Here is a 19,953-nt window from a genome sequence, read left to right as displayed (position 1 = left end):
TGCTGCTGGTGGTGGAGGACGAGGCTGCGGTGGTGCTTGTGATGTAGATGACTGCTGCTTGGTATTCTTTATGTTAATTGTTGTGCATTCTGTTATTAAACGTTCTTTCACACTGGCTGCCACTCTGATTGGTGAATCCAAAAGTTTTGAACTGCAGAGCCACAAGTGTAGCAACAGTCAGTGAACTGTTCTTTTCTTTGGTTTGTAGTCTGTCAGCTAAGCACCTGACAAGGTTCTGTGCCAGGTGTTGTGGCATGGGGGTGGTGAGTTGGGAATATATATATATATATATATATATATATATATATATATATATATATATATAATCTATCTATCTATCTATCTATTCTCTACGAAATGTGAAATCTGACATACTACTAACTCTCAAAGCAAAAACAACAGCAAAAAAAACAATCTATTCTGCGAAAAACAATTCAAATGAACAACACTAAATAGGGATCTCCTATCCCGGAACACTCGATCCCGCTGAGTGATTCACATAACAAACCGAACCAATCAGGTGATTCGAACCAGTTGAGTGCTTCAAACGTCACTGAAGTGATTCAAACGTCACGAGTCACGTGACCAAACCACGCCTCGGCACAGTGGCTCGATACGTTTGCTTCATGAGCTACAGCGCATGTGTCGAAGCCTCGGGTATCAGAGGACCATCACTAGGGAACACTTTGACCTGATTTCTCCTAATAAAGTAGGCACATAACAAGTGAAGTGTAATATGAATAACTACGAAAACACCACACACCGCTTGTTCTAATTTTTTTTTCTGGTATTTTAAAAGGTGAAGTGTCTGTTGTGTTCCAAGGAGCTAGAGAAATATTGTCCAAAAAAAGAAGCCACCTGGATCCCTGGTGCTTGACCTGCAGTGTTTTATGGAAAGCCCTTTGAGCATTTATTCCATCTCCTTGATATCGGACATTGGCTTTCTTCAGTAGTTCGGTCTTTGTCAGCACTAGTTGGACATTCAGCCACACTAGTTATGCACTTTGCCGTACTAGTTGCACAAAAAATCTGACTAGTCACTCATTTTCAGCAACATGTTAACTAAACAAACATGGATTCTCCTCACTAGTTAACTAGTGACCTATGATTTCCTTCACTAGTGAACTAGTAAGAACCAAAACCCCCACTAGTTAACTAGTGGAGGCCAAAATACTGACTAGTTAACTCGTGAAAGCCTCTTGAAGTCTAAATATTTAACTTGTGAGGCTCAAAAGTTGTACTAGTTAACTAGTGATGCCCCAAATATCCACTAGTTACACTAGTAAGACAATTTGACTGAACTAGTTCAACTAGTGAAGTCCAAATTGTTCACTAGAAGAACTAGTGAATGTCAAAGTGCTCACTAGTTAACTAGTTATACAAAAAACTAATGAGGGAAGTGGGGGAGAATGCGTGCATCCAGGATTCCTATTGGCTCTTCAGTTAAAATACACCAATCAGATTCAGATTTTGTCATTATCCCACCTAATTCATTTGCATGTTTTACGCTAGTTGACAAGTTGCCCTGAGGAATTGCAGTAACTTAACTAGAAGCTGCCTATTATAGGCTACATGTTGACTAGTGAATGCAGAAACCCAGACTACTTAACTATTAAGTCTATTTTGACCTTATTAGCTCACTAGTGAGGCTCAAAATGTTTACTAGTTAACTAGCAAATGTCAACATATCCACTTGCATGAACAAAACTAGTAGCAAAAAGTCATGTTTAAAACTGTTAACACTGAGTCAGTTAACTTTTGAACACAAATGAGCGTGTTTAAGAGTTGTCTTAAATGAATCACCAAAATATTCACGGTGCGCTGTTATTCAGTTGAACATCCAGGCCGGTAGGGGACGCCGATGGAGGTGGCGGCCGTGTTTAAAATCCCAGTTTGAAGCGAGAGGAAAAGGAGGGACCAACCAGTGAGGAAGTGTACAGATTAACCTGCCTCTCTACGACCGAGTGAGGAAACTAACCCCGGAACGGATGGCGATGAAGTGGCTTCGGTTTTCGCTCCTCGTCTTGGGGGTTTTCTCGCTTTGCTGCGCCACGTCTGGTGACAGCAGCGGCGTGAAGAAGATGAAGATGCAGTTTGCGACGGGACCTCTGCTCAAGTTTCAGATTTGGTAGGTAAAAACGGGCGAAAATCTGGCGAGTCATTGCACGCTAAACTCCCTGGCTAACGGCGTCGTAGGCCGAAAATCGATATAAGCTAGCTAGCTAGCGGTTTGTCAGTTTACGTTAACAAGTCTCGGGGGAAGAAACTTGCTGTTTTAATTTATCAGGGAAAGTAATAAACTGACGCCAGAATTCATAGAGAGAAAACATCTAATGGAAGTTAGTGATATTTGCCAGTTTTCGTAAACATTTAGTCGAAATATGGCCTCACTTCCGCTGTCAAACATGCGGATGATATTAAAGCCTTCAGGAGCGTCCGTAAATTAGATTAACTTGTTCGTTGTATCGTACTGATGAGCGGATTATTTCAGATCCCTGCAAAGGATACCATTGAATGCTGTTTAAACAGTTTGCCTTTAGTTTTATAGTTAATCTGGTGCTTTGCCACAATTAAATTATCCTCATAACTGTATTGGATTTAATGCAGAACACGAAGCAGATAAGATATCTGCTTCGTGTCCTGCATGAAATCCATTACATTTTATCAGTTGTAATAGTTTAAAAGGAGCAATTCAACTCAGATAATGCAGTTTTACACCTGCAATGTAGCTTTTATATTGCAAGTGAAATCTTATTTATACATCATAATGACTACATTCTTGAGGGTCATAATTTAAAGATTATACCCCCTAGTCTGATTGCAGAAGACATCATTTCTTTATTTAGTATATAAAACCCTATCTTAAAACAAACTAATGGCAAATTTGCCAAACACACACAGCCTAAACACTGGAAACAATGCAATATTTTGACTGTAATCATCCTGAATGTTATGCGTCATTACACTGTAAACTCCAATTATTTGGTTATAGGAAAAGACATGCCACATAAGGTGTGTTTGGACGTTTCGACTCTGATCCTGATAAAAGCAGCTGAGATGTGTATAAACCAGACAAACCTGATGCGCCTCTCAGTCTGGTCTTTTGAATCCCAACATCGCTGATTGAAAATGTTGACAAGATCACACATTCATCTTTAATGTGTTTCGCAAATAATAATGTCTCATGGTTATACAGTGTCATTAGCTGGTAAATATGACTGAGATAAACAATAACATGATATTTGCCACAAACGGGCATATGTTTGTTGGAGTACAACATATTGAATTTGCTGCAGCTAAATGGAATTTCACACCTGTCAGCAAGCAGCCTACAGATAAGTTTGGAAATTCAGATCTCAAGGCTAAGTTGTCAGACACTGTGCTTTTGTGACTGTCTTTTTTTTTTCTTGCAACTGTACACTCTGTATGTCTTCCTAACATTGTGTTTGTCCTCACACAGCATTTCCTGAGGGTACAAGCGGGTGTTTGAGGAGTACACGCAGGCCTTGTACCAGCGGTACCCAGACATCCGCATTGAAGGGGAGAACTATCTTCCTATACCCATCTATCGGTAAGAGGGAGAGATTGTCCGCCTTGTTACAAGTGGATTATGTCCAGCTTTATTAAAGCAGCCTGAAATCTCCCTGGGATTAGCTGTGATTTGACCAAAGAAGTGGAATTCTCATCCACAGGCTTTTCTGCCTTCTAGTTTTTGGTAGTTAAATGTTTAGCAGACGTAGATTAAAGTGTTTGCCCTTTTAAGAGGCAAAAGTGCATCATGGTATTTAGTGTGGAATATCAGAATAAATATTTGCATGCTTTGAAGTGAAATATTTGAGCTACCACCAATTTCCTGTCCATATTTTGATTTCATTTCATGTAATGGGGGATTTACCAGTTTATTAGGTGTGCCTAGTTAAAACTTATCGCTGTACAGCAGTAGTACTGCTGCAAATTTTACCTTCACTGTTGTGTTAACTAGTAGCTGTTTAAATAATTATTAGCAATTTAGGGAAAGCAACATTTCATAGATGTTGTTGGATACAGCTTCGATCATGTCTTAAATGTATTTGGTTTCAGGACTTTTACTTTGAAAATATCCTGACTGAAGTTTTTACCTGGGTTATGGAAAGCATTTCACCTATCTGGCATTTTTTAGACACAAACGATCAACACAATGACTGATTATACACAGACTAATATATATCTGTTAAAAACTATTCTTCAGTGTATTTCTCACCCCAGTCTGGAATTGTCCATTAACTGTTTCTGTTTTGTGTGCTGTTAATGATAATTTGGATTCTTATTAAACTGTAATTGTCTTATTTTTGTCTAATTACGTCAGTCAGGTTGTTAATCCTAATTGCCCTGGGAATTAGGATATATTTGCATCGCTAGCCTCAGTGTGACTCTGGTTTGTGCAGCAGTCCCGGGTGTAGTTAAAGGAGTGGCACTACTGCGACTCTCAGGTCCTCATCTTGTGAACGCTTAATGAATACACCAGAGAGTAGCCCCATCAAGGCAGGAGACAGTATCACACCCTGGGTTTCAGATTCTTCATCCAGTGTTATGCTTGAATTCTTGCAATGTTTGTCTCTTGCTCAGTCACTGGACCAATATATGTCCACTCATGGGTTGCAGCTCGACCTGTTCCACATGTTACACACAGGAGTAAATAGAATATAGGCCCTGTTGGTCATATTAAAAAAACATGTTAAGATGAATTTTATTTTGACATTGCACATGTGAAAATATTCTTTATTTTATTAAACCTCAAATAAAATGCATATTTTGATACCCAAGCATTACATGTTAACTTAGATAAACTGTGTGCAGGCTTTAACTCTGTCATGATCATTTTTACATTTTTGGACAGATTTGACATCTATAATAAAGCTTGTCTGCTTCATGTTGCCATAAGTAGCAACCGTTTCAAAAATCTGTTATTTTTGTTTTGTTTGTTTTCCTTCTTCAGACACATTGCTTCCTTCCTGTCTGTGTTCAAACTACTGGTGATTGGGCTGATTATTATCGGCAGGGACCCTTTCGCACTCTTTGGTATGCAAGCCCCAGGCATCTGGGAGTGGGGCCAGGGAAATAAGGTAAGGTTTCCTGGAATTAAAAATGTTTTCAAGCTTTGATCCAGAGTTTCCACTGTAGTGTTCATGTGTAACAGTGTGTTAAAGGCTGGAGTCAGGATTGTCTGTATGCTGCTGCTGCACATTTGTTTTTGCAGGTTATCACAGATATCACACAAAAGCATGGGTAGAATACAGAAATGGAGGAAGATGCGCTGTACTTGGGTGTGTTTCTAAGACATTTGTGTGCACACGTACATGTACACACTGCTCAGAACAGGTCAAACCCACAGGATTTCATTAGGTGCTCATTCACAGGCTTAAGGATGTGTTAAGTATTGTTTGGCTTGGATCCACTATCCCCAGGGTTACAAACCTGCTAAAGACTCAGAGGGAGAAAGGCGGTTGACTTCAGACATGAACTATGTGCAAATACACTCTTTCATTAATGAATATTCTTATGTTTAACAAAAGCTCAAGAAGAGGCTCATAAGTAACGTTTTGTGGCAAACTGATAATTACCAGAAAACCTTGCATTTGTGTACAGACTAGATAAAGATTCAGCATTTGGCCATGTTTTGCTAGTAAATGTGCTGTTTGTAAAATATTACCTAAGCAGCATCTGACTGATAATAGAGAGCCTCAGGGTCTCCAGCAATGTGTATGTGCTTAAACCTGCAGTAATTCTGTTTGTGGTAATGATAAATTCCTTCTATCTTGACTTCTGTCAGTAAGTCAAAACCCTTGAAATAAGACATCCGGTTTCACTGTCTGCACCAATGACTTCAATTTACTAGTGTGTAATCTTACTACGCTAATCTTATCCCCCAATAAGGAGAGCTCGGTATAAGAGGATGTCCCTATGTCACACATGCACAATTCTTCACAAGTGCAGAGAGAAAGACAAACTTGAAAGAGGTGCAACACAGACACTGAAAACTTGTTTATAAGTGACTTAATTTATTTACTCATTCATCAAGGTCAGTAGGTTAACCAGGGTTTGGTAACAGAAGTGTTCCTTCAGTAGCGTCTAATCTGTGTGAAGAAAAATATTTGAACAAATAATTCCCAAGCAGTATGTATTACTCTAGGCAGATATCTGTATTGAGAGAAAAGAAAAAAATCTGATAACGGTGTATATAAACATTCTCATAGTAGTCACCCGTTTCTACACCAAGTAAGTTCTAGTAACGGCTTATCTGCAGTCGCTGAAATGTGATGACGCATGTGACTGCTGAATGGAATTACCAGATTTGTGTATTAACTGAATGCATGTAGTGTATCAGCTATGCCCAAACCTAATTAGCAGCTGTTTCCCCAACATTCCACCTGTCAGAAGTGTTCCACATTTATCCTACAGGCTTTTGTCCTTTTTGTTGTGTGGAAACATTAATGACTGTAAAAAAAAAAAAAAAAAAAAGGTGCAGAACATCTGACTCAAATTTCTGTCATTGTTCTTTCAGATATATGCCTGCATGATGGTGTTCTTCCTCAGTAATATGATTGAAAACCAGTTAATGTCAACAGGAGCATTTGAAATCACGTTAAACGGTGAGTCTCTGGTTCAACAGCATGAACTTACTAACTGAACCCAGTGGTTTTGGTGTCAGTTTGATTTCATTTGGCCGCCATTTCATGTTTTGGAGACCAGTGCTTTTTTTCTCGATAGTTATAGTATTTAGAACAACTTGTAATATTATATTACATCATAACGAAAAAAAATCCTTGCAATATTAATAAAGTTGAGAGGCAGTGGAAGATAATCCAGTAAGTTAAGTGGAAGTATTGTCTTTTTCATAGATGTGCCAGTGTGGTCAAAGCTGGAGTCAGGTCACCTGCCCTCCATGCAGCAGCTTGTGCAAATCCTGGACAATGAGATGAAGATGAACGTTCACATGAGCACAAGACCACACCACCACTCTTAACCCTATTATTCCATTCCTGGCTGGAGCTTAAAGTCCCTCCATGTAAGTGCAGTAGCGTTCATAGCACTGGTTTCACCAAATCAAATACACCAAAGACTTTCTTTTTCTTTCTTCGAAGCCGTTCTGCCCAGTGTAAATGTTCATGCCGTTTAATGTGGTCTTGCTGTCTAGGTTTGAGGTGGGTTTCTCACTGGGCTGTGAAGTGATGTTTATGAACGTCTGCGCTGAAGGCAGGGAGACTGCTAGCACAGACTGGATGCCCTCATCACTCTTCACCATGCCACTTAGAGATATCCTGCCCCCGACGCCAGAGTGGGATCCATGGCAACAGTCCTGGCCATTCTGTCATTTTCTTGTACTATTCATACTACTGCAGATTTCATCCAGGTGATATTAGTGGTCCCATGACAAGAGATTTAACATTGATTCTTGTAGTCTTTAACTTGTTACATATAATTGATCTATGTGAATTAAAAAAAACAAACGTGTCATTTGTACCACTGAGCCATATGTAAAATTTTAAGTTTATTGTTCCAAAAGTAGTTCATCAAGTAGAAAAATGCAACACTTAAAATCTGTCATCACTGTTGTGGAAATTACTATTGGGAAAGTGTTTCTTGGTATGATTTCTGAATAATTTTTATATTTACATACCTTGGAGGAAGCTAAGAAGATTAATAAAACATATTGTAACTATTTTTCTGTGAAGCTGCTGTCTGTTGTTGAGGTTTCCTGACTGATGTTATGGAATATAGTGTTGATGATCGGCAGAAAGTTGTGCCACTGCAAACTGAATCTGAATTTGCTGAATTTAAATAATTGTAACTTGAATTTAAAACTTATAATTGGAATTTATTTAATCGAAACTGTAATCCAGTGAAGTTGGAACTGAATGTAATATTTTGAAATTGATTTCAGTTGCTGTGAAATTAAATTTGATCCTCATAAGAAAAGTCAGCACTTGGTGTTGAGTTTTCACAATTCAAATTCAGTTGTTAGAATTCAGATTCAGTTACCGTGCACAACATCGGAGGTCATTAAGGAAGAGTAGTCGGTAGCAGATCCCGGAAAAAGATTTGTTTGATCATCCAGCACCTTCACAGAAGTGAAGCCGAAATCTCCTGGATCCAGTTGCTGCTGACTGAGCTGTAGTACTGAGTTCTTCGCTGAGACTGAAGGACCATTGCAGTTTTTTGGGTAAGTTTGTGTTTTGTGAGCTTATCAGTAATAGAATTGTGTAAACTAAATGTGGAGAGTTGAATTTCTGTGAGAATCAAGCAACTGAATTCAGTTTGAAAATATACATTCAATTTCAAGTTAAATGCAATACAGTTTCAATCTAATAAATTCAAATAAGATTAAATGTTTTAATACAAATGTTAAAGTTGAGCAAATTTCCGCCCATAGTTTATAACCATTATCAGCTGTCGTCAACCAGGTTGCAGTCACTTTAGGTAAAGAAAACCTAAACGGACAGCAGTCAGGTTATGAGTGCAGGTCTTTTTGCCATCTGTTCAACCTAATGTCATTAGGAAGTCTTCAGGCTCTACACTGATCCGATGAAGCTAAATTGATGAGATTTGAGTACAGTGCAGTGTAAATATACAGCTTGAACAACATGTTTGAGTTTTGTATACTCCATGATGACAAAGGTCACATTTCATTAGGAGTTCTTATGTAACACCCACATTTGATAGTTTAATTCTTCACCAAGATAAGCTACACTTGAGGAAACGGTTTCAGAAATTCCATCAGACTGGGTCAACAGGTGGTTAAAGGTCACAGAAAGCCTCAGTTAAATTTGGGCGTGGTTTTGGAGCGCTGTCTTTAAAATTCCTGCTTTGAGTGCATTTTTAATTGGTAAAATCAGATAAGTAGAGTTTGATTCTGCCTTTGTGTCAGTATTCTTTATTGCAGGCACATTAAACAGTCCTTAAGGCACCTATGGATGAAGGCTCTATCACTCTCACTCATCACTACATCAGCACTGTTGTCCAGAATCCTTTGGGCAGCTGCTTGGAGTCGAGGGGCGACTGTGGTGGTTGGTGGTTGGTGGTGAGACGTCTTCATCAGGTTCTGGTGAAGATGCTGGACGGCCTGGTTGATCCTTATCTTCGCTGCCGACACCAACAGCTCCTCTTTCGATGCTGATGATCTTGAAGTAGGTGTTTTATATTCACACTAAAAAGAAAAAATGTTTTTGCTCACATTAATAAAGCACTTTACATTTTGATTTGATTAAATGTTTGCTTTCGTTTGTGTCAAGATGCCATAGTTTCTACAGATAGCAAATGTAAAATGTCAACGATAACACCGGTCTCATGTAATGCATCATAAGAAACAGCATCTCAGAATTTATTGTTACAGTAAATATGAATATAATCAAGCTGAAGCGAAGTATTTGAACAAGCAGACATTAACTGGCACTAGTAAGAACATATGTTTAAGAGGTTTAAGGCACATTGCCTACATATTCCTCTCTAGAAACCATAAAAAAAGAATAAAATAGGATTTCTGTTTGTACTGCAGAGACGGAAGTTCTTCCATCTGATAAGGACGTGGACAGAAAAAAATAAACCAAGTGCTTGTGAAGATACGCAACAACAATCTCTCGGGGTTTATTATTTCTATTCTGCTTTGAAGAAATATGTTGGTTAAAAATAGGAAACAATGCTTCAGTTTTACCTGAGCACAGCAGGCACCCACACTGAGCTTGGCCTGTTGGCCTCTCGCCAAGAAGGAGACAAACACTTGTTTGTTCCCGAGCACTCGGACTCCGATGGCTTTGTTGAGGGACAGGAAGATGGGGTGCAGGGGAGTGGGAGTCACACTCAGACTGCCCCAGCTCCATCCACAAGTCCTGGCACCTGCATCATTTAAACACTGGCCACCTGATTTGTTTACGACCAACCTGCAACGTGAACACATACTCACATATATACACATACACACATTATAGCTCATTGTCACTGATTTTCAGCACCAGTCCGTGGATATATGAAATTATTATATTTCAGCCCCTTTATCTTTATACCATACATGAGCATGCTGCTATTAATAAGAAGACATATGAAGACATTTGGTAGCCAGATTTACATTTCAGGATTAACTATTAAATTATCTCTACTAAAAAGTATTTATCACAACTAGAATAATAATTATTAGAATAATTATTAATTTAATATTTGATAAACACATAGTTTTTTTTTTTTACCATATGTTTCCATTGCTGTGATAACATGCCGCCCTGCCATCAGACTGGAACACGGCTCTGATTGGCTGTTTGGGAGCACCGCTGTCATCATACACGATACAGACTCGTCCATTTCGTTCAGTTACCACAACAATGAGAGCCAAGTGGCCTGAGGGATAACTGTAACCATGACGATAAGGATGGGAATACCCACTGTAGCGTCCATATTGCATTTCTCGTGCAGTGTGAATAAACTGTACTGTACTTTTATTGGTCTCCATGTCACAACTCCAGAGAAAACCTCATAACATAATAAAAATCCATTCACAATAAATTCCATCTGAGTGGATACAAGACCTCAGCAGAGCCATCAGGGAACACAGTAAGAAACCTCACACCATCAGAATAATACTTCTGTAGAAATCCACTCTCCTTCTGTGAATGCATAGGAGATTAATAATGTCAAAAATATTGATTAAATGAATTTGAGTGCATATATACATCTCATGTTGCATGTTGCAAGAATGCCCCAACAACTGTACAAATCACTCATCATTACAACCACTATGCAGTCTGAAAAAATGCTTTTATAATGTTTTCTTGGGGTGTGAAGTCAGAAAAAGTAACCTTGGTGATTGGTTGGAGTTTGGAGATTAAATATTCATAACTCTGCCTCCTTAATGAACCGATGTGGGTGTTTATGAGGAAAAGACTAGGAAACATTATTTTTGAGAGTTGCATTATGGAAATTGCAGACTCTGCATTTAGATAATTTTAGGGCCTGATGTATAAACGGGACTAAATATGACCTGCTGTGTCGTTCTTTAAAGTGTCTCCTGTCACCTAACCTGTCCTCCGATATTCTGCTTTAAGCACAATCTTAAATCAGTGAAGTAACATTTCAGTTGCAATATGATAATCATGGACATTTTGCCAATATTTAACAAAAATCTTACATTTGTTAAGTGATACCAAGGTTTTATGCATTAATTACCCACAGTGTGACCACATGGTGGCACTATATATACTTGTACAAAGATTAAGACACAGTATGATGCAGATTTCTTTGGCTTCTACAAAAATAATTTACAAACTGTATATGATACAGTGTACCTTGGCAAGAAAAAAACTATTCAGATATTTGTAATCTAATAAAACAACAAAAACAGTAGTAGTCATTTGTGGGTACCTGATGATGACATATTCCAAAGTGAATTGGCTCGTGATCACAAAAGGGGAGCGACACCTGCTCCTCTTCCTCCTTTATTTTCAAGCAGTTTTCAGTTGTGCTACTGGAATGTACTGTCCAGAATCCTTTTGCTGGAGCACAAGAGAGCTGGAAAATGAGGGCTTGTGATGATGAGGAAACTAAAAAATAGCACACAACAAACCAGTCGCTTTCAGTCAAAATGCTGTTTTTCACAAATTAGTTGAACAGAAACACAAAAGTAGCACAGACATGTGTGACAGATTTACAGATTTAATGTTGTCAGTGAATTTGTCGCTTGCTGAGGAGTTACTCACAGGTCGCTGCTGCCTGTAGATTAATAGAGTAATCCTTGTAGGTTCTCTGTTCTGATTGTGTTCTGTTAAAAATACAAATAACATTCCTTTTAACATTAATACTACTGTCACTCTTCTACTTATCATGTTTCAATGCTTTTCTATCATTCAGTCTTCATAAATACAAGCATTTTAAAGTGCAAATATGTACCCAAGCCCACTTGATAAGTCCATTACAAACTTCTTGTGATCTTTCAACTCCCTGCCTTGCACGAGCACCTCGTCTGTCTGTTTCGCTGGTGTGTCTTTCACTGATGTCTGATTTCTGTGCCTCCATCTCCCCCCAAACAAAACTCTTTGCTTCAGCAGCGTCTCACACAGCTGCTGTCGCTGGAGACAACAGAAGGTTGGAGTTTTCTACAATGAATACAAAACAGGATGCAAGGAGGTCAGTCGTGCAAAAGCTACATGTGGAGAATTTGGTTTTGATTATTTGTTATCCGCCGCACCTCAAGCTCCTGTATCCATGTTGTATCCAGTGAAGGTGTGGCCTGTTTCCCACAGTGCTCACATTTGACTGGGAATTCAATTGGAGGCTGCGACTGGACAACATTAGACTAATCAGTAACATAATGTAGTTGTAGATGGAAATTTTACACCGTAGGTAGACATTTGAGCTTGGTACCACTGGGAGAATGGTTGTTAGGTTCAGCCTGTGGTTGTCAGACTCGCGATTGTACGTCAGAACTCCTGCAGCTATGGTACAATAGGTGGATGGGTCACTGACACACTGTGGAGGATATTCCTCTTGTACACTCTTACCAGAGAGAAAAAATACATACAAAGGAAATAAGTCACTATTCGAAGATCTGAGAGTGAGACATTATCTGATTAAAATAGATGCATTTTCTGTCCACTACATCATCTGCCTTACATGGTCATCCAGGATACACAGCGGATTGTGTTTTAGTGGAGCAGCAGCATCTAATGTCAAACAAAAGTCAGTGATTTGAGTCATTTTAGGCGTAAACAAAAGAAACATTTGAAGGTCAAATTGCAGTTTAATATATTTACTTTTTTGAAGCATTTTGAATGGGTTTGAAACACACTCACAGGAAAAGCTGGACTTCCTCTTTATGTCCATCCTGTTGACCGTAGTAGGTGTTCAGTGCATTTCTCCCAGGATGAAACAGCACAGTCACTGCTGTATGCTCTCAGCTTCTCTGCTGTTTAATAAATATATAAAGCACAGAGAATAGACAGTACAGTCTATCACACACAATTACAGTCAAGTTGAATTGATTTAGTGCAGCATGGTAAAGTAATAAGGTTAATAAATGACTGTAATTTTAATTTAACTGGAATATATTATAATGAAAATGGCATATTTACAAAAAAACACAATGTAATGCACTCACCAGAGCAGCAGTCACGTATTTAGCAGTGCTTCACACTTGCTGGTGTTGTTAGTAACCTAGGAGATGAAACAGTTGTATGGCGATGTGCAAACATAACAGCCTGCCTAATTTTATGCTGCCGGCCCACTAGTTATAATGCACACAAACATTATGATATACATTTCTAATATTCGTATAATATTGTGCAAACTTGACTCCAGGATTGAATGTCCTAAAATCTGATGTACATGTTATGTCAAGGCTCCAGTATTTTAAAAAAGATACAATTTCAAATTGCCAAACCATGATAGACTGAATCTGGGCTTATTTTTGAATATTTCTGAATTCTTTTAATATGTGCATTTGCTAATCCAGCAGTTCTTGTATAAATAGTCTAGATGATGCAAAAGATCTAAAGGACAGAGTTTGTGAAATTTGGAAACAAGAAATAAACCATAAAATTGACAACAGTCTCACCTTAAGGTTTTCTGGAGCCTCATCAACAGATGGAGTTTGCCCAGTTGTCATGGAATTGTAGATGTTTGAATTTAAAACATTTTCTGAGCTCCAAAGTTTATTCCTAACTTTGGAAAAAGCAGTTGCCAAAACAGTTGTCCTTTAAGGCCCATTTTGTAGCTGTTACTGGGTTTTCATGGGTAAAGAATAAACATTGATGTAGTGATTACCCTAAATACAGTGTAAAATTCATAGAATAAAAGTGTAGTAGTTGTCTGTGTATTAAAATTGTATGTCTTTTTAAACCAATTTATTTTACACTCATTTTTGCTGTCCAGTAATATGTTCTAATGCCTTCTCTCCATAAAATGGCACAGTGGTTGTGCATTCTTTTATGTGGTTATCTGGGTCATGATGAGCGTCTCTGAGAGGCTGCTTTGATTAGTTAATAAAGACAAGCTTCAGTATTTAATCAGAAACAGGTTTGGGTGTCTCCAAATTTTATCCTTGAAATTAGTCTTGTTCTGAATTGAAAAACTCCTCCAGTGACGATAAAATCTTCCTGCTCTGTCTCCTGACCTTTCAGTAACCTTTCAATTTTGCCCAGCTGTCACCAATCACAGGTAATTAGAGAACTATCAGCTACTCTACCTGCTGCCCCTCCTGATTGGTTGTTGCAGCACCTGATTTACTTGCTGCCAGACAACTTTACAACACAAATAGCCTAGACTGAACAGCAGTTCACAGCTCTTAACGTTTCCAGGAGTCACACAGAACAAAAAAATGTGTAAAAAAAGGAAGAGTGCTACTGTTCGCTTAGCTGAAGCTGTTCTTCTGACGTGTTGTTTAGTCCAAACGACAGACTGTTATCGACTGAAGAAAACAGAAACACGGCACGAAGCCGAAGCAGCCACGACGACAGGTGTTCCGGAGGGGATAATTGTGTTTGGGAAAGCGTTTCAGATAGGGTCAGGCCTTGAGTCATACATCGTCGATGGGACCAGGAGGGCTTCTTCGAATGGCTCTGTGGAGGATGAAACTTCTTATCAAGCAGACTTTATTGGTAAGTTTAAAATCTCTTAATTTAAATGTTCTCACATGTTTGATTTTATGCTTTATGTAGCCTGGAAAATGTTTTTCAAGAGCAATGTGACCAAGAGAGCAGCAAGCATTGTTGTAACAATCACAAATGACACAAAGAGACAACTGCAACAATATGGATGGTGATTGGTACTCCTATGGTTTCTTGTCAGGCTGGGAAAAAGGGCATATACACGATATCGGTTCCAAAGAAGCAGAATGGAAGCGCTTGTCACCTACCCTGCAGTGTCTGAAGGATCAGATGAAGTTCAGAGCTGTTGGCCCAGCAGCTTCACAGCTTTTGTTGGACCGAGGTAAAGCAATGTTATGCTTTTTATAATGCCTTTACACCAGTGCTTGCATTGTGACTGAGAAATTTCTGCCCTAAACACACAGGATATGCACCACCAATACCACTGTCCCACATCCCTCCCAGCTGTGGCTACAATGTGCAGAAGAACTCCATGGCACTTGTTATGTTGATCCCTTTTAATGGCTGCAATGTGTATCAGAAGGTAACTTTAGTTACAGAAATGCAGCATTTTGCATTTTAGAGTGATGGGAAGAGTAAAAATTTGATAATTGGTAGTACATTTTTTTAAGGTTGTCATGCAGCCAAGATCTGATTGCAAATGACTTCTCAAAATCAAATGACTGATCCAATTGTTTGAGCAAAAAGCCAAACATCGGCTGCATGAGAATTTTATGCTTTTTATTGTCTGGAATTGTAGAGCCCCTGTTTTTGGACTCTTTGGATATGACCAAACAAAACATTTAACCCTTACCTGACTATTGACCTAATTTACACAGCAACTGGACAGTCATTTTAAATGCAACTTTTGCTTCATGAGGCCTTGTTCTGATTTTTTATTTTTTTTTGCTTTCTTGTCCGAAGGGTGGAAGTTATGTGGTGCCAATGAGCTGGAAAGGCTATCCAGTGTCACTCTTGTGTCCCAAACCTGCTTATACAACTCCTGCCCCACAATACATTGTACCTGGACACCCTCCAAGCCATCCCAACCTCAAACTCCCCCCACTGTATTTCTTTCCATATCCAAAGTACCCAGTAGTTCTGCCAGATCATGTACACAAGCCAGAATTGCCTAAATACCCACTATACCACCATTGGACTCCCTATTATCAGTACTTGCCTCACCCTCCAAAAACAGCTTTGCCCACTGCCAGTGTGCATAACTTTGCTCATTCCCATTTGTTTCCTTTTCCTCTCTATCAAAACGTCCCTCTACATTATCCCCAGCATTACCATGGGTCTCAGCAATCAGCTGGTCACCTTACTGTCCCAGCCAAACCCCAGGTGCTCGACATTCCTATGTTGCCTCATTTTCCTCACTTTTACCAGCCACAGTATCCAAAACATCCTGTGCTGGATGTGACTACTACAACTGAGGCACCAGTGGAACCCACGGTGACTCCTCCACACCTGTACTATCCTCCACATGGCCATCCACACTATCCTCCACATGGCCATCCACATGGCCATCCGCACTATCCTCCACATGACCATCCACACTATCCTCCACATGACCATCCACACTATCCTCCACATGGCCATCCACACGGCCATCCGCACTATCCTCCACATGGCCAGAAACCCCATTCACATGGCGACCACATTCAATTGACGCAATTCCCCCTTCCTTAACGCTAGTCTGCTGAAACTGTTGTAATAAATGGTTTAAATAAGTGACTGTCAGTTGTTGAAGTTCTTTGAGTTTGGCTGTTAAACATAAAAAGTTTGGCACTCTTGGATTTATGAAGCAGTGAAGGTGACTGTGTAGCAGCGGTAAATGATCTACATGAGGAAATATTCTGTTCTCAAACTACAATAAACTTTCTAATTTTAAAGTGTGCAACTTTTGTATTTTTTTCTTTCCCTTGCTTTCCCAGTGAAAAGGTCAAAACAACTTGAATACAAAAGGAAACTCACCACAGCTACATGTATCTTTTCTGGCTATTTTTGATTTTGATGTAACACTTTTATTTGTAACCATCTGCCAACATGGTTGCTTGTAAAAGGATTTAAATGACACCATTTTACCTAGTTATGTTAAGTGTTTTGCATTCACACACCGGTGGTGATAGACCTGCCGTTGGGCGCAACTTGGGGTTCACAGTCTTGCCCAGGGACACTTTGGCATGTGGAGGGACTGGTGATTGAACTGACTGGCAGCTGTCTTCAATTATGGTTTAATACTAGCAGAAGTTGCAACAAAGTGTTTTTGAAAGTGAGAACAACCTCCTCATTCTGAGAAGATAACATCCACAGTACACTACAATTAGCTTTGACTGCCCACACATCAGAGCTCTTGAGACACTCGGATGGTAAAAACTTTAAGACTGATTTTGAGACCAACAAACAAGGACTGGGTTATTGTGTTTTCATGTTGCTTGTCCGTCAGTGCAAGCTAAACTCAGATGCTGTTTACATCTGTGCTGCATTATAATACAGCTGTTTTCATTTGCATGTGTTTCTGTTGTCAGAACAAGTATGAAGTATTGACTGAAACACAGTCAAGTTAAACCACGTTAACGGATTGTCACTTCAGATTAATTTCCAAGTTGCTACTGCGCACTGCTAAACTACAAATTTTATACCTGTGCCATTTGGCAAACTCCCTATACAACAATAGCTGTGCTGTGAATTTGACAATATGTCCTTGGAAAAATATCACTCAGATAGAAGTGTTAGACATGTTCTCACATACGCTTCCTATTGTCAGAAGCCATCTGGGCAAATGTTTTGCTCAGCTATCAGTCACAGCTGCAGAGACATGGTTCTTTAGGAAGGGGCCCGTTTAAAACAGCTGAAATCAGAGGTCATGCAGTCATGTTGAAAAAACCCATCTTTGCAGTATTTTAAGCTGTACCATTGAAAACCCACTGTGATGACATGTGAAACTTGCATTAATTTGTTACAAAGGGGCACGTTATGGAAGCTTGTTTGTGCTATGGGCAGACCATGCATATCTCAGGTGGGTCTTTATTATTCTTGTCTGTAGGTTCTGCTGCTCACGAGGAGTAATCAACCAAGCACTTATTAGTTAAAATAAAACTTGACAGCAAAAATAGCTGGCAAAAACAGCATGTGTATTGTTTAATGCCATGTGATAGATGGTCAGAGTTGACTTATTTTGCTTGAGTACAAACCTGGAATGAGACGACAAAGGATCTTAATGAGCTCACCTGTTGTGACCCTAATTAACACATGTGCAAGTGGTAGCTGAAATGCCAGTATTAAAGGCTGCGATTCAGTTGCTCTGCTTCATAGCACAGTGCTTTCCATCTGGTTCAGGTGTGCATCTCCATTATGGAATGTGAAGCTGGAGGGAGACGTAGAGCACGTCACATTGTGGCCGTCATTTTGCTCCTGTGCTCTTTAGTCCCAAATTCCACTTCTCTTAGCTTGCAAGGGTTGAGCAAAGCAGTTAAAGAAGACAAGGGAGGTAATGAAGCACCAGCCATTGATGTAAAGACAGGAAGCATTGGCATTAATGGGAAAGAGCTTAACTTCCAGTCAGGATCTGCTTCTGCTCCAGGAAATGAACTGCTACGTGTTGACTTGGATCCATCAGACAGCACAGGTAAGACTTGTTTGATTATCTACTTATTTGATATGTTATGTACAGTATGATACAAAACCCAAGGATGTTGCAATTGACTCTATGTTGGAACATCTTTATTCCTAAAGAGATGTTGGAGCTGGAGAAGGACTTCTCTAATAAAGCAGAATGGAAGCGCTTGACCTCTTCACTACACTGTGGTCTTGACAAGATGAAGCTAATGTTCACAGGACTTGGTGCTGCTGACTTACAACTGGACATGGGTAGGAAAATCTAGTGTAACTTCTCCAAAGTTCAACTCTAAGATTGTATTAAAGCTGTAAGCACATGACAGTATTTGTCATTGAATATTGGTCTTTTTGTCCCTCTCTCAGGCAATGCACCTCCCTTGCCTCTGATGCAGGTGCTGGAAACTTGTGACTACTTGATGCAGCAGAATGAGCTGGGCCTTGATTTAATTGTTCCTTATGATGGCTGCAATGTGATACAAGAGGTATGTCTTTGCTACTAATAAATGAACTGGGTAAAGGGAGTTTCATGATTGCAAATGAACAAACCATTAGAATTCTGAAGGTAACCTCTTTCATGGTAGTTTAAAATTTTGTCTCGTCTAAGTCAGAAATGTTTAAAACCAGGTTGAAATCAGGGTATAACCAGCTTGGCTGCTTGTTCAATCTTGTTTCAGAATGGACGATACGTGTTGCAAATGAGATTGCAAGAGACTCCAGTTAAATTTGCCTGCCCCATGTTGCCAAGTCCTGATTCAACACCTGGTTCAACTGCCTCTGAGCCTTTGCAACAGCCCTGGGAAGTTTCTTTTTCTCCTGGGTCCAATAGCCGTCGTCGTTCTAAACGACATATAGGATGGCCTCCCATCTGTGACCCTCATTATCTGTCATATTATTCCTGTCCGTACTACATATATGTGGCAGAGTTCTCAAAACCCAACACTCCTGCGCCTCCTCCCTATTATCCGTACAATCCATATTACATTAATAGCCCCAACTACCCCTACAAACCTTTCCCATCGACACCGTTGAAACCTGCCCGGCCTTGCAGTACCACAGCTTCCCCCACTACACCTGCTACTACACCTGCTACTACAACTAAAAAGTGCTCCCGTGGAAAACCCGCCATTACTGAGTATCCAGGCCAAATTCGTCAAGACACTTCTTTTCACAAGCTTCCCTTTCCTGTACCAATATCACATTTTCCGAGGGCTGGCCAATTCCTGGAGAACCAAAAATATATGCCTGAATCTGGATTCCAGGATCCAGTACTTTCAGGCTTTCACTGGGAGTCTGTTCCCTGGTTTCCTCAGTCAGCAGATCAAGGCAATTATCAATTTGACTAAAAACATCCACAACCTGATGTCAAACCTCAAGTGGTAAGGATCACCTGTTAACTGTGACTGGTTAAACTGATATGAAGTGCAAAATTTGTAAACCATACCTGTCTTTCTTTCAAGTGTCCTGTGGTGTTTATAACGCAAAATAAACATTTTTATTTAGAACTTGGCCTCATTTTTTGCTTCATCTGTTCTGCAAATGTTTATCTTGGATCTCTTGTCATGCAGGAAACGGGGGATTTCATCAAAATTATGTCCTTGGATGACTCCTTTAAGATCAATTTTAATTCTAGTTGTTACTATTGGTTGCCTCATTCTCTATTTTTAAGCTGTTTTTTTTTCTACCATCTTGGAATGCGTTCTATACCATAGACGCATGAAGAAAAGTCTTC

At 39.5% G+C, this 19,953-nt stretch overlaps 4 protein-coding genes across 5 annotated transcripts; 3 read left to right on the top strand and 1 right to left on the bottom strand.

Moving 5' to 3' along the window:
- Positions 1 to 1,953: 1,953 nt before the first annotated feature.
- On the top strand, positions 1,954 to 7,701 carry selenot1a (selenoprotein T, 1a). Its single transcript, XM_023276555.3, has 6 exons — positions 1,954 to 2,128; positions 3,461 to 3,571; positions 4,976 to 5,102; positions 6,542 to 6,629; positions 6,879 to 7,045; positions 7,175 to 7,701. Exons 1-5 carry the CDS (start codon positions 1,989 to 1,991, stop codon positions 7,001 to 7,003), a joined length of 591 nt encoding a protein of 196 aa, XP_023132323.2. The 5' UTR covers positions 1,954 to 1,988; the 3' UTR covers positions 7,004 to 7,045; positions 7,175 to 7,701.
- Positions 7,702 to 7,790: 89 nt separating this feature from the next.
- Positions 7,791 to 13,233, bottom strand: LOC111572728 (glutamate-rich protein 6). 2 transcript variants are annotated; one of them, XM_035951127.2, is made up of 12 exons: positions 13,118 to 13,233; positions 12,774 to 12,925; positions 12,634 to 12,683; positions 12,385 to 12,516; positions 12,209 to 12,301; positions 11,911 to 12,116; positions 11,721 to 11,782; positions 11,386 to 11,564; positions 10,549 to 10,631; positions 10,218 to 10,376; positions 9,689 to 9,914; positions 7,791 to 9,184 (listed from the first exon to the last, which is right to left on the bottom strand). In XM_035951127.2, exons 2-12 carry the CDS (start codon positions 12,841 to 12,843, stop codon positions 8,912 to 8,914), a joined length of 1,533 nt encoding a protein of 510 aa, XP_035807020.2. In that variant the 5' UTR covers positions 12,844 to 12,925; positions 13,118 to 13,233; the 3' UTR covers positions 7,791 to 8,911. The 2 variants fall into 2 exon arrangements, with proteins under 2 accessions (XP_035807020.2, XP_023132289.2); XM_023276521.3 differs by having other exon boundaries at positions 12,813 to 12,925.
- Positions 13,234 to 14,295: 1,062 nt separating this feature from the next.
- LOC111572748 (uncharacterized) lies at positions 14,296 to 16,340 on the top strand. Its single transcript, XM_023276550.3, has 4 exons — positions 14,296 to 14,615; positions 14,806 to 14,946; positions 15,029 to 15,147; positions 15,528 to 16,340. The coding sequence occupies exons 1-4, from the start codon at positions 14,336 to 14,338 to the stop codon at positions 16,293 to 16,295; spliced, it is 1,308 nt and encodes a 435-aa protein (XP_023132318.1). The 5' UTR covers positions 14,296 to 14,335; the 3' UTR covers positions 16,296 to 16,340.
- A 1,563-nt stretch (positions 16,341 to 17,903) lies between these two features.
- On the top strand, positions 17,904 to 19,726 carry LOC111572755 (uncharacterized). The gene is made up of 4 exons (XM_023276559.3): positions 17,904 to 18,234; positions 18,342 to 18,476; positions 18,588 to 18,706; positions 18,899 to 19,726. The coding sequence occupies exons 1-4, from the start codon at positions 17,961 to 17,963 to the stop codon at positions 19,565 to 19,567; spliced, it is 1,197 nt and encodes a 398-aa protein (XP_023132327.1). The 5' UTR covers positions 17,904 to 17,960; the 3' UTR covers positions 19,568 to 19,726.
- Positions 19,727 to 19,953: the final 227 nt, after the last annotated feature.

The sequence above is a fragment of the Amphiprion ocellaris genome, chromosome 10, assembly GCF_022539595.1.
Source record: "Amphiprion ocellaris isolate individual 3 ecotype Okinawa chromosome 10, ASM2253959v1, whole genome shotgun sequence".
Taxonomy (NCBI): domain Eukaryota; kingdom Metazoa; phylum Chordata; class Actinopteri; family Pomacentridae; genus Amphiprion; species Amphiprion ocellaris.
This window is presented reverse-complemented; position numbering and strand designations above follow the sequence as displayed.